General features: G+C 33.1%; 3 protein-coding genes across 4 annotated transcripts in view; 1 reads left to right on the plus strand and 2 right to left on the minus strand.

The window, feature by feature from the left end:
* The window catches only part of LOC127870170 (dipeptidyl peptidase 9-like), a 238,710-nt gene that overhangs the window by 108,990 nt on the left and 114,895 nt on the right, over positions 1–14,825 (plus strand). The gene's annotated exons all lie outside the window — the stretch shown is intronic.
* Positions 1–14,825, minus strand: part of LOC127869366 (uncharacterized) — a 262,614-nt gene that overhangs the window by 40,240 nt on the left and 207,549 nt on the right. The window lies entirely within an intron of this gene.
* LOC127869369 (uncharacterized) lies at positions 9,851–13,202 on the minus strand. Of its 2 annotated transcripts, none has more exons than XM_052411874.1 (3): positions 13,139–13,202; positions 12,522–12,599; positions 9,851–12,143 (listed from the first exon to the last, which is right to left on the minus strand). In XM_052411874.1, the coding sequence occupies exons 1-3, from the start codon at positions 13,154–13,156 to the stop codon at positions 11,202–11,204; spliced, it is 1,038 nt and encodes a 345-aa protein (XP_052267834.1). In that variant the 5' UTR covers positions 13,157–13,202; the 3' UTR covers positions 9,851–11,201. The 2 variants fall into 2 exon arrangements, with proteins under 2 accessions (XP_052267834.1, XP_052267835.1); XM_052411875.1 differs by having other exon boundaries at positions 12,522–12,603; positions 13,139–13,194.

Genomic DNA, 14,825 nt, shown 5'->3' on the forward strand with positions numbered 1-14,825 from the left:
TAATCGTAGAACAAGAAATCAGTACCGACATAAACAACGGGAACATGAATGGATTAATCTTGATAAATGCATATATTTATGCCTGAAAAAGTGTTCGACAAGGGACGTTACATTCACACATTATTAATTTTGGTCAATATAATCTGCAATCTACACAGCAAATTGTTAAAACACATGTTTGAATTCATTATTGTTAATTTATGATGTACTGTACGTACGCCAGTACTTACAAATTCTACCTAAACTGAACATACACCAGTAGTTACAACTTCTATGTTAACTAATCATACACCAGTATTTACAACTTTTACGTGAACTGAAAAATACACCAGTAGTTACAACTTCTATGTTAACTAATCATACACCAGTATTTCCAACTTTTACGTGAACTGAAAAATACACCAGTAGTTACAACTTCTATGTTAACTAATCATACACCAGTACTTACAACTTTTATGTTAACTAATCATACACCAGTACTTACAACTTCTATGTTAACTAATCATACACCAGTATTTACAACTTTTATGTGAACTAATCATACACCAGTACTTACAACTTTTATGCTAACTAATCATACACCAGTATTTACAACTTTTATGTTAACTAATCATACACCAGTACTTACAACTTCTATGTTAACTAAACATACACCAGTACTTACAACTTTTATGTGAACTAATCATACACCAGTACTTACAACTTCTATGTTAACTAATCATACACCAGTACTTACAACTTTTATGTTAACTAATCATACACCAGTAGTTACAACTTTTATGTTAACTAATCATTCACCAGTACTTACAACTTCTATGTTAACTAATCAAACACCAGTACTTACGACTTCTATGTTAACTAACCATACACCAGTACTTACAACTTTTATGTTAACTAATCATACACCAGTACTTACAACTTTTATGTTAACTAATCATACACCAGTATTTACAAATTTTTTGTTAACTAATCATACACCAGTACTTACAACTTTTATGTTAACTAATCATACACCAGTATTTACAACTTTTATGTTAACTAATCATACACCAGTATTTACAACTTTTATGTTAACTAATCATACACCAGTACTTACAACTTTTATGTTTACTAATTATACACCAGTACTTACAACTTTTATGTTAACTAATCATACACCAGTACTTACAACTTCTACGTTAACTAATCATACGCCAGTACTTACAACTTTTACGTGAACTGCACATACACCAGTACTTACAACTTCTATGTTAACTAATCATACACCAGTACTTACAACTTCTATGTTAACTAATCATACACCAGTACTTACAACTTCTATGTTAACTAATCATACACTAGTACTTACAACTTTTACGTGAACTAAACATACACCAGTACTTATAACTACTACGTTAACTAAGCAGACATCAGTACTAACAACTTCTACGTGAACTGCACATACACCAGTACTTACAACTTTAACGTGAACTGCACATACACCAGTACTTACAACTTTTACGTGAACTGCACATACACCAGTACTTACAACTTCTATGTTAACTAATCATACACCAGTACTTATAACTACCACGTTAACTAATCATACACCAGTACTTACAACTTCTATGTTAACTAATCATACACCAGTACTTACAACTTTTACGTGAACTGAACATACACCAGTAGTTACAACTTCTGTGTTGACTAATCATACACCAGTATTTACAACTTTTACGTGAACTGAACATACACCAGTAGTTACAACTTCTATGTTAACCAATCATACACCAGTACTTACAACTTTTACGTGAACTGAACATACACCAGTAGTTACAACTTCTATGTTAACTAATCATACACCAGTACTTACAACTTTTACGTGAACTGAACATACACCAGTAGTTACAACTTCTATGTTAACTAATCATACACCAGTACTTACAACGTTTACGTGAACTGAACATACACCAGTAGTTACAACTTCTATGTTAACTAATCATACACCATTACTTAAAACTTGTACGTGAACTGAACATACACCATTAGTTACAACTTCTATGTTAACTAATCATACACCAGTATTTACAAATTTTACGTGAACTGAACATACACCAGTACTTATAACTACTACGTTAACTAATCATACTTCAGTATTTACAACTTTTACGTGAACTGAACATACACCAGTAGTTACAACTTCTATGTTAACTAATCATACACCAGTACTTACAACTTTTACGTAAACTGAAGATACACCAGTAGTTACAACTTCTATGTTAACTAATCATACACCAGTACTTAAAACTTTTACGTGAACTGAACATACACCAGTAGTTACAACTTCTATGTTAACTAATCATACACAAGTATTTACAACTTTTACGTGAACTGAACATACACCAGTACTTATAACTACTACGTTAACTAAGCAAACATCAGTACTTACAACTTCTACGTGAACTGCACATACACCAGTACTTACAACTTTTACGTGAACTGCACATACACCAGTACTTACAACTTCTATGTTAACTAAGCAAACATCAGTACTTACAACTTCTACGTGAACTGAACATACACCAGTAGTTACAACTTCTACGTTAACTAAGCAAACATCAGTACTTACAACTTCTACGTGAACTGAACATACACCAGTACTTATAACTACTACGTTAACTAAGCAAACATCAGTACTTACAACTTCTACGTTAACTGAACATACACCAGTACTGATAACTACTACGTTAACTAAGCAAACATCAGTACTTACAACTTCTACGTTAACTGAACATACACCAGTACTTATAACTACTACGTTAACTAAGCAAACATCAGTACTTACAACTTCTACGTTAACTGAACATACACCAGTACTTATAACTACTACGTTAACTAAGCAAACATCAGTACTTACAACTTCTACGTTAACTGAACATACACCAGTACTTATAACTACTACGTTAACTAAGCAAACATCAGTACTTACAACTTCTACGTTAACTGAACATACACCAGTACTTATAACTACTACGTTAACTAAGCAAACATCAGTACTTACAACTTCTACGTTAACTGAACATACACCAGTACTTATAACTACTACGTTAACTAAGCAAACATCAGTACTTACAACTTCTACGTTAACTGCACATTCATCGGTACTTACTATACAGTGACGACTGTTAATGTCGCTGTTTCTTTTGAAACTATAATGACCTGACTTATCACGCCAAGGACCACCTTCCGCCATCTGTACAGTTATGTAAGAGCATTTGGTTATTAACTAGTGTATTGGTGTATACTGTTCGTTAATATTGGATAAAAAACATATTTGTACCATCGAACAGCATTATCTTTATTTTTTTACCAAGACATATTTATTAAATTGTCTGCTGAATTCAGTGTTATTTCCTTATATGTACACACAGTTTTTATTTGCGAAATGTATTTTTTGGGGAAAACATTATTGTATTGATGTTCAATAAAAAGTGTTTTATAAAACCTTTATGTGTGTATTTATGTTAAGTAATTTACCGATCTGCAAAGTTTGCGACTAGCATACCCATTGGCTATTCAGAAATAGAAAATTTGACTGGGGGTTTTATACACACTTTATATACGTCAATAATATTGATTTGATTATTACATATTTGATTATAATAGTATATATTAACTTTATTATTACTTGTTCCGTTTTGTCACCTCAACTACTGAGATTGCAATAATTTATGTGGGATTTGTTGCGTTTATTATGATTGAACCATGTGTTTGGAACTTAAACGAGACGGTACACAACGGTAATTGTTATAAGAGCTACATGTTTGAATTTTATGTTAATTGAATTCCATCGCCTTATAACACTTTGACAAAAACATGTTTTCCTAACACTGGCTTTCAATGTGGACAGTTTCTTGACATGTTGCAAACCACGGCAAATGGGATACATGTACACTCAAAATCTATTTTACCACAACACCTACATTTTAAATAGTGTCTCGATTATTTATCGATTGTATACGATCCTTTTAATAAAAGAGAGACAATTCTCATGAATAAAACATATATCATATAAGCTTAAAGCAAGAATTGCCATAACATCAGCGATATACGAGTTAAAATAGCGTTCGTGTGCACATTCAAAAATTCATTATTGTTCAAAATAAAAGACACTGTTTTGATATGTCCGTGAGCCGGAGCTCTTTAAATCATGAGATAAACAAAAATTTATTTTGAAGCAAACAAGAGATAACACTCATATATCGGTGTATATTATTCATTTCGAATTTAATAAAAAGTAAAACGAATTGCATTTATGGTAGAAATAATAAATTAAATTATTTATATTGAACGATTTTCGTTGATTATCATGTGTTGTTTAAAGATTGAAAATCACAACATTTAAATCGTTTACAGCTCAACCTCTTTATTTGGCATATCAACGTTTTTTAATTGTAATTCTTGGAATTACTTGATCAATATATTGCTATATGCAAAAACACATGAAGAATTTAATGTAAATGAAAACACAAATAATTAGTAATATGTATCGATATCATTAAAGTGATACACTGAAAGGGGCATATCAACGGTATTAGTTATAATTCTTGACAAGACTTGACCAATTCACGGCATTCCATTCGTATGCATAACAATATGGTAAGCAGTAATATATTATTATGAATATATGTTTGCGAAACATTTTTACGTTCACAGTTCTTGAACGATAAAAACATAATCCAACACAAGTATTTCATTTTTATGAAAACTTTTATATACTACAGAAATGTTTGCATGTGAAAAATGATATTACAGAAGGCGATTATGACGTATATGTTAACCACTCATTCGCTTATAATTATAATAATCTAAAGTCTTTGACTGTATGTAATTTAATAATACTGACATTTTTTTTTAAGTTTCATTGACTCATGTTTTCTAAAGCAATGAATACATTTGAAGGCGAGCGCGGACATTTAAAGAATATTTATTACACGTAGAATATGTTTGGCGTTTGTTAGTTTGTTAGAACCATCTATTGCTTTTATAAAAATGAAAGAAAAATCGTGGGATATTGGTGTGACTGGTGTTGTTGGTGTTGTTATTTTTTTTAACTAAATGGTTTTTCCAATACCATAATACGGGCCTTGTCATGTTCCCGTATGCTGCACGTGGTTGCATGTCGCGTCTTAAGAAGTTCAACGTGTGACAAACATAGAAAGACACTTTAAAAAATATAAATGTTTTTGAGTCAATTGCTAACCAAAAATAAACAAAACTTACCAACTAAATTGGACCGAGAGAAAAAAATGGGTGTACACAAATCAATTATATTCGCATATATGCACGTGCGGCAAGATGCAACCCCACTCTCACATGGTCCGGACGTCGTGGATAAATTAATTTAAATTAGCAGGTATTCAATGTAGTAAATCATCTTAAAACTAGGGATGTCACCGAATATCCGAATATTCGGTCCCGGACCGAATATTCGGATACAGTTTTCCGAATCGAATATTCGGAAGAAAAAAATAAAAAAATCGAGTAATTTAAAAGACTTTGTTTTCGTGAAATTTCCTTCAAACATTGTAAAAAAAGTTGTTCCTCGTGTCATAATGTTTATTCTTGCTACGCGCGATAATGCGTCGCTATGGTGATGACATTATACCGGTCATAAATATCGCTAATTGCCTAACAAAGACAGACAGTTTGTGTCAAAATTATGATAGGTGCAAATCGCGTCGGCAATCAAAACACCGACCCGTCTTGATCTAATAACTCGAATTACATTTAAAATGCTCAAAGATTAAATGAGTAAAGACAGTGCCGACTTGGTGTGAAAAAAAAATGATCATATGGTTATAATCAAGTTGTCCAATCAAAAAAGCTTCTAGAAAATAATTTACTCAACCTCTAATGAGTATTTGCGTATCGTATGGTCCAAACTTTAATTAATTACTCAATATTCAATCAGGTATTATACTTAAAGAAATGTTTTTGGTAGTTCGCCCTCATTTAATTGAAAATATTATAATTGCTACACGCATAAAGTAAATCTCTGTCCAAGCAAAATGCCACCTACGCCTTCCGCTGCTTGGAAGTATTTCACGACATCATCCGATAAGAAGTCGCCGATCCAAGTGACTTTTAAACGTGGCAACTTTAAAAGACTGACTGTTTAGTCTGTTAAACAGGTTCAAAGCGTGTTGTGGCTATGTACATAATTCGTTAAAGTTCTGTTTTGTCATGTAATTATTTTGTCGTCATGTAATATAATGTTTCTCGTTCTATTGTTGATGTACAATATTAATAGTTTAAAAACAGTTTTGTCATTCAATTTTATCACTAAAAAGTAATCAACAAAATCAGCTTCGAATTAGCGACGGCAACGCTGTGTCAATATTTAGTCACTTCCGGTGCACTTCCGGTAAACACGAAAGTAGAATTCATGCAGTAATGGTACGGTAAACAAAGTTGACTTTTTTTCCAACAGATGTTGACCGAATATCCGAATATTCGTTCGGAAGGATGACCGAATATTCGAATACCAAAATCGGTATTCGTTTCCATCCCTACTAAAAACCACTTCATTTAAGTTGATATCTTAAGCCGTTGACTAAGAAAATAAAATAATAAAGTTTTTCCGATTTATTTTTTATTCATAACACAAAATGTAAACATGTATAAAAATTTGGATTATAATATATATGAAATCACATATATTTTATGACATGTGTTAGCACATGATGATTCAATAACAATTTGTTCAATTCTAAGGAAAGCTATCCGTTTTGAACAAGCATTACCTGCAACACAAAGATTTTCAATTTCAGGGATGTATCGACATTTTCCGAAACTAGACTCATGCTCGCCGTTACAATCACGCGATAACAAGGTCAGTGTGGCATTAGGGTTAATGGTTGATCCGTATTGTGCAGTTAAGGGGCTACACATTGAATATCGATTTTCATTGTTTCATTATACTTTATTTCTTCAATTATTCCCAGATTTGACATTGATGATTTGACATTCATCCCGTTTTTTAACGACTATCCGAAAAGGCAGACGCATATTGCGTAACCGGTGTTACAGTAAAAACAAATCGTTGTGAAACTAAACTGCCGCGTGTCTAACAGATTACCATGCTGATGAGGAATGACACAAGGGACTGACCAGATCGAATCGGATACGAAATTCAATTTAAATACTGATATAGGTCGTAATGCGAGTTTTGATGTTAATCTCTTAATTCACATTCTACAAAGGCTGATGATTTCGTGGCTTACTCACATTTAAGAAGAAACTCTATATTACCAGATGTATTACCTGACTACATTTTTGTTGACTGCTTTTTTAACCAATATCATTCATGCATTAAAACAATTGAAATTTAAAATTTCAGTATGAAATAACCTGACACATTTGATGTAATAAGTAATTGCCGAACGATACGTATTGTAGCTATTATAAGGGCACATCACCGTCATAAATATGCTATAATAAGCTTTTGTTAATGTTTACCAGAACATACTCGTAACATACGATTCGGATTAGTTTTTTACGGGTGAGACAATTTAAAATCGCAAATAAAGAATACGTGAATCCGGCTGAACAGCTTAGCAAGTTATACAAACAATAACATATTAACAGAAAATGTTACGTTACATACACCTCTGTGTTGTGCTCTTAATGTAGCTCATCCTAAGTCATGATATTTTAAGTGACATGATCAAAGCCATACGTCAAGTGTATTAATTAAAGTCGAGCACAACGTAGTGCCTTGGCAAAATTCCGCTGTGCACATATTAGTATAGAAACAGGATGTTATGAAGGTGTACAAGAAAACAGACGATGTTGTTTTATCTGTAGGACGAGTGTTGAAAGTGAACATAATTTTTAATGCTGTGTCCGCTATATGCAAATATAAGAGCCACTTAGACAATAAGTGATCTATTGGTAAATCAAAGTTTCAACGCATTAAGCCGATGAGAGAAAATATACTTACTGCTGTCGGATGGACGCATCGTTAAACTCAGTTCCAGATCATGTCATGACATTTTCATGAAGAAACGAAACCAAATGTATTAATGTGTGCGCGATGTCAAATGCGTATCAAAAAGTAATATACCTTACAAACTGTTTATCGTGTACAAATAAATTGCATATTCTGCTATTGTATACCGTTTGTGTGTTAATATATTTGTGTATTTATTTTAACAAAAGTAATCATTTTAAATCGAATTTTCTTACGGATGTTTTTTTTATTTCTTGTAGATGTGACAGTTTTTATGATATACTATCATTGAACACCTTTATAATTTAAGAACCATCTTCTCTCGTAACTCTTTAAGAGTGGTTCTGTACATATATACAATGAGTTTTCGCTGGTTTACTGCGTTCTTTGTCTGTCTCTGATTTCTGGGCATTTTAGAAGTGAAAATATTCAATCACACGAATTCTCCCATCGTCGACACGCACGGTGCACATCCACTGTCAGTATATTATTAAACAGTGGAAAAACATGCTGACAACATTGTGTCATGATGAAATAATGGCTAACGTAATGACCCATTACATTACACCACCTTTTAATACACTTGAGAGCAGCCATCATTTACACAGATAAAGCTAAAAGAGGGATGACTGCCTATGTATCGTTTAAATGGTCTATGGTAGCATAACATGTGATTATTAATCATCTTCATAAGACAACGTTTCTAGAATAAAGTGATCAGTTTCAAAAAGAAATACGCATTCACTAAAGAATAAATATATACATATGTCTATGATTTGCGACAATGTTAACAAGTGCATACCCATGATTTGCGACGATTGTTGCAAAATGAGATTAATTAAATAATCGTCTTGTTAAATATCCCATTCACATCGTCAACTTGACTTCCTTCGCAATACATCCTCTGACAGATCTCTCACACTATCTCATTCTTACGTCTCTTTTTCGCCTGCAGCATAGGATCCGATACTGCCGACACATGTGCCACACAATTCTCAAAACTGCACTGGAAGTATCTGTTCAAGATGTTAAGGTGCAGCAGTTCACGCTCCACTTTCTTTTTACTGTACCACACAAGTTGCTCCGGATGCGAGATTATTGCTTCCCGTATCTTCGGCAATTTTTACAATATCTTCTGACCCTCGTTCATCATTTATCCGTGACAGTTACTACCCAGGTATGTTTTTTGCTCTTCATTCAGTCTGCAAGCTGCCATTATATTTCGTTCGGGTATCAAACAATATGGCAGATGGATTTTAAATATGCGAAAATTAACTTTAATGTTTTCTACTAAAGTATGTTGTCGACTTAACTGTGGCCATGAGTATATATACTCTCATATCAGTCATGCTTCGCAATTCATACGCATATATACTTCTGGAAGTGGTTTATGCAGCAACAATTAATGAAATTAAATAATATTTTCCTAAACAAAGAAAAAGTCAAACAAGCATAAACATATATGTATAGATTCATATACGTATATAAAAAGATACACAATAGCATATTAAGGTATACGAGTTCATAAATCATAAAAAAATAGAAATCAACTATAATATGTTCACGTTAAATAAACTAAATTATACAAATACTCCTACAAAACAAGAAGTAATGGGACTTGAACGTGCGTTATTTAGAATAGTATGACGCGCATTATTCCACTATGCATTTTGCTTTCCAATGTTCTGCTGGCACTAAATACTGATGTATTAGAAACCCTGATCATAGAACAAATAGAGTAATCATTATTTTCTTATTGATGCTCGAAGGACATCATCAGAAAAATTAATAAGGCTTGTAGAGGATATAAATAACTCATTTTTACACCGTGAAATTAATGCTTTACAAAACACGCACTCAGGTACCACATAATAATTTTCTTTCGAAAAACACCTTTTAACCACATGTAAATGTGGACGTAGTATACATCGCACAAGAGAACATTTGTTAAGCATATAAAGATGGCTATTAATAACATACATGATGCCAACGCTATATTTTGCGTGGTATCATAATTTTAATACGCTTCAGGCGCTTATAAAGAACACTACGTTTAACGCTTTACCCTGAAATAGTTTATAATATCGTGAAATAATGTTTATAAACGATGTTTATAATCTTGAGAAGTGATTGGGAACAAGTAATCATGATTTTACGAAAAGAAATAGTTCACGACTGCGTTAATAACAAATAGTTTGTATATCCGATGCGAAGAAATTACATTACGATGGCGATAATGGTTAAAGAAAATAAAAATATAGTTCAACAAAGCATGGGCAAGACAGCTTAATATGAAATGTGTCAACCACAACATAAAGGCCGCATTTACATGTATGTTTTCAATTATCTCCCTTGCTAATTGATATCGAATGGAGTGAAAAATGAGAGGTAACTGGGTTAGCAATAAACGTCATTTTGCGGTTCGTATGGTTTTTCAAACGTCTATTAATCTGGTACAAACTAATGCAGACGCATGCTAACATCATACGCATTAAACGCGGTATTGCATGCGTTTGAGCAATAAATCTTAACATGTTTTACTTATATTAACATTAGAAATTATATGAATATAGTTGTTGATCTTGGTTTAATTACTTTGGCATACAGTAATTTAGCAGTCAGGCTTAACTTTATACTACCAATCACCGGACATTTCAATAAAACTCACCCTACTCAGGTCAACGCACATACTAAATCTGTGAATCGTACAAAACAATTTCGTATCAAAGACTCATGTAATAAAATGCATATATGTACATTTGACGGAATGTGCATATTTTCAAAGTTCTTACATTAACGTGCGAATGAATATATGGTAAAGTCCAAATACCACAGTTGTGTCCGTACTATCTTCTACGCACATGTTCATAAAGACATCTAACAATAATTCTAGAAAACGCCACATTAGGCCATTTCGAATACAATAATCGATAATGTTTGCGAGGATGTTTCCATTCAAGAGGATGTTTTCATTCAAGAATTGGGCACTGCTTGTACATTCTAAAAAAATAATCTCTAGTTCGATTCTCCTCGTATTGTACCAGAGGAAAGGATCCGGGTGGGAGATGATGGCTTGTCGTATCAGAGGCAGCCTCAGAATTATCGCCGGCCCTGCATCCAACATGTCCGTAAGTGTTGCGATCCATCTTCGATTCTGCATATCGGTCACTCCAGTGGCTGCTATAAGGTTCCTCTCCGGGATCATATACTATGGAAGGTGTTTTTGTGACAATGCAGTTCTCAGCTCCAGTAGCGATTCACGCAGCCAGGAAAACAAACTCTTCTCATGAAACATGGACTGTGGGTTTTTCTCAGCGAGCCACAAAACTATATTTTTTAACATGTAAGATGTTATTTCTTTATGTCGTGGTTTAAGTATATCTTTCCCAATCATTTTCAACAAAACATATAATTTAATCTGTGCGTCGTTAAGATTAATCATCAATTCTGTCTCACTTGTGTTGAAACAAATTCTCCACTCAAAATGCTTAGTTTCGCTTCCTTTAAACCCGACAGGAGTTAGAAAAGCTCCCATTGATACGACCTTTTTCACAATATTAAATGGCGGCCAATGTCGAGATCTGGATGCCCATCTCTGAAGTATGCTAGGACAATGACAGCGAAATGCATATACTCGGTCGGCGTTAAAGTATCCAATAGTGCATGGCAGTGATGGCCCCGCTCTTTCATTTGGAATGGGTCCTCTTAAAAAGTGTGAAGCCATTTTAAGACAATTTACAAAAGCCTCACTACTAAGAAGAATTTTCCCATGTCCATTATCGCACATTGCTAACAAAAGTTGTATCGGGAATCCTCGCTCGAGCAGCAGTAAGCAATGTCCCGGATAACATATCATAGTATCCATTCTGCAAACGGATGTGTTCTCTGGAATCGAGTTTATGTCACAACCGGCTTCTATGCATTTGATAAAGTTATCAACGCATAATACGTCCATATCACTTTCAAAATAACGAGAAAGCCCCTCTGCCTTACTTCCGACTGTAATCACATCGTACGCGTTACCCCACTGTGCAGTAAGTAGTCTGTCTCTTTCCTCATGGCATTCCCGGCGTTTCTGTCTAATCTCATGCCCATATCCCAGCATGTTTAAAACATTGCTCAGTTCAACAGATTCATCTTCATCGCTTATCTGGAAAGAAGAGCACAGAACTTACGTGTAAATAGTGTATTCTTGAGTTATGAAAACTTACTTCAAATATCAACGTTGTAATTGAAATAAATTGAGGGTAAACATGTTTAGGACTTAGTTATCATACATATTAAACATGTTGTTATTTTACTTTCTTGGTCAATAATATCAATAATAATAATTTTACAAAATATGCATGCAATAAGAACTCGCTTTTGTTTGTTTTACAAATTCTTATATATTGCACATCGGAACATATAGCATCACAGTGTCGGTTTAAATTATGACACTCACAAACAATCTGTTCCAATTTACTTTTGAAATTTCGTCGAATAAGCCGAGTAAAATTATTATTTCGTTTAATAATGCGATTCTCACCCGAATGCGACTGCTGCTTGAGATGTGGCAACATGGCGCACTTTCTGACACATGCGGCTGATTAGTGCCTTCTGCCATCTGTCTTATATGAATTGTATGCACATGTTTGAATGAAGATTAATATTTTCTAATGGATCAGTTTTATTTGATTTTCTCAGTGTGCTGTAAACTTGTGAACGATTGAATTTAACATAATTAAATGTTCGAATGTTAAATACATGAATTTTTTTTTTACGTTTCACTCGCGTGGTGTAATGAATCATTACAATAAGGCCAATTGTACACAACTTTCAAATACAAGTTGTTTAAACTTCATTAAACCGTGTATTTTCCATAACGAATTATCAGGTGAAATAAAGAGCTATATTTACCTGCACAAGAATGATGAAGAACTTCTACTACTACTACTACTTCTACTACTACTACTATTAATACTACTACTTCTACTACTACTACTGCTACTACTACCAATACTTATAATAATAATAATAATAATAATAAAAAAAAAAAAAATAAAAAAAAAAAAAAATAATAATAATATAAATAATAATAATAATTATGATAAAACTTAAAATAATAATAATGACCATATTCATAATACTAACACTAATACTTACATTATCAGTAATTCTCATAATGTGGTAACCTCAAACGCTTACAACGGACTGATAACAGTGGGCGCTACTTTCGAACTTGAACAGTGTTCTATTTTCAACTGATACCACGTATGACGGTCACTATGATTGTCGCTTAGCGAAGCATGTATCGTTTAATATGATCTAATCTAATCATAACAACCGCTTTACCTGAATAACCCTTTTATTACACTTACAGAACATCCACTGATTTGTTTGCAAGTCACGCTTGTTAATACCTCACGTACAAGTAATCATCAATCGTATGTTTAAAGGGGCCGTTTAACGTTTTGGTAAATTGACAAAATTTAAAAAAGTTTTTTTCAGATTAGCAAATTTTCGTTTTAGTTATGATAAATTTTGGAAATAGTAATACTGTCCATTTACCATGCTCTTAAATATATATTATGTGCATCTTTTGACGATTTGAAAACCTGAAAATTATAAAGCGTCTTGCGACGCGAAACGATTGAGTAATTTGGAAAGTTCTGTATATGTCCTTAAATTTTGGGAACTACGAGGATTGCTTATATAGGTAAAAAATACATCCGCTCTAAGGATTAGCATGGATGGTCGAGTGGTCTAGGCGTGATACGTTTCACTCCATGACTCCAGTGGTCAGTGGTTGGAGCCCTGTTGAGGGTTACTTTTTTTCCTTTTTTAAATTGTATTCTTGTTTTTTACTGGAGATTTTTAGGTCAAATGTTTTAATGTATCAAAATAAAGCATTTAATTACATGCTTCAATACATGCCATAAAATGTTAAACTGCCCCTTTAAGCATATATATCAAATGTAACATTATTTTATTAATCGGGAAATGTGAATTACAAGAAGCTTTCAAGACAATAAACTCATGTATGATTTTACAGACAAAGACCAGATATCACTCTACTATAACCACTTACCCACTAATTTCCTCACCTACACGTGACTAATCATCGCTTACAGTCTCATACCCGCTTGTTGAGTAAAATACCGAATAAAACGCTGATATAATCAAGTTTTGTCCAAATTATCACATTAATTTCAGAATTTATCGAACTTTGTATTTATTAAATTTAAACGTACAGTGCCGATTTGACTGTCTCCACAAGTGCAAGCATGAGTTTTCCAGGTCTATGGACGTCAGCGTGCTTTAACAGTAAAAACATTAGCCACGCTTATAAGGAAACTTCACATTTCATACACTTTACATAGTTCATGTCAGTCCTAAATTCCATGAGTCAATGGTGTAAGTACCTCATGGTTAAAGAATACATTGTAAAACGTGAACGTTGGCATTTTATTATGAAAATATGCCCAGTGATTCTCTACTGAAGCCAACAATGGCATTATCTATTGTGTTTAATAGTGTACTGACATTTAATGTTAAACGGTTTAATAATGTATTGATAATTGATGTTAAACGGAATACAACACCCAACTTCAAGAAAAGCATATACACGCCAACATCCCCAGATCATTTAACAGGTATCCACTATATTTGTATTTCGGCCCGGAAGTTTGACAACAATAGATATTTTAAATTTAAAAGTCAAGCAATGACCAAGGAATAATTCAAACACATGTTTGAAGTTTTTAAACAACATATAGTGTTACACATATAAATGAGGTGATTAAACGAGTTTCCCATATCAAGATTACGAAGCTCATCAGATGCAGTAAAC

The sequence above is a fragment of the Dreissena polymorpha genome, chromosome 2 (assembly GCF_020536995.1).
Source record: "Dreissena polymorpha isolate Duluth1 chromosome 2, UMN_Dpol_1.0, whole genome shotgun sequence".
NCBI lineage: Eukaryota > Metazoa > Mollusca > Bivalvia > Myida > Dreissenidae > Dreissena > Dreissena polymorpha.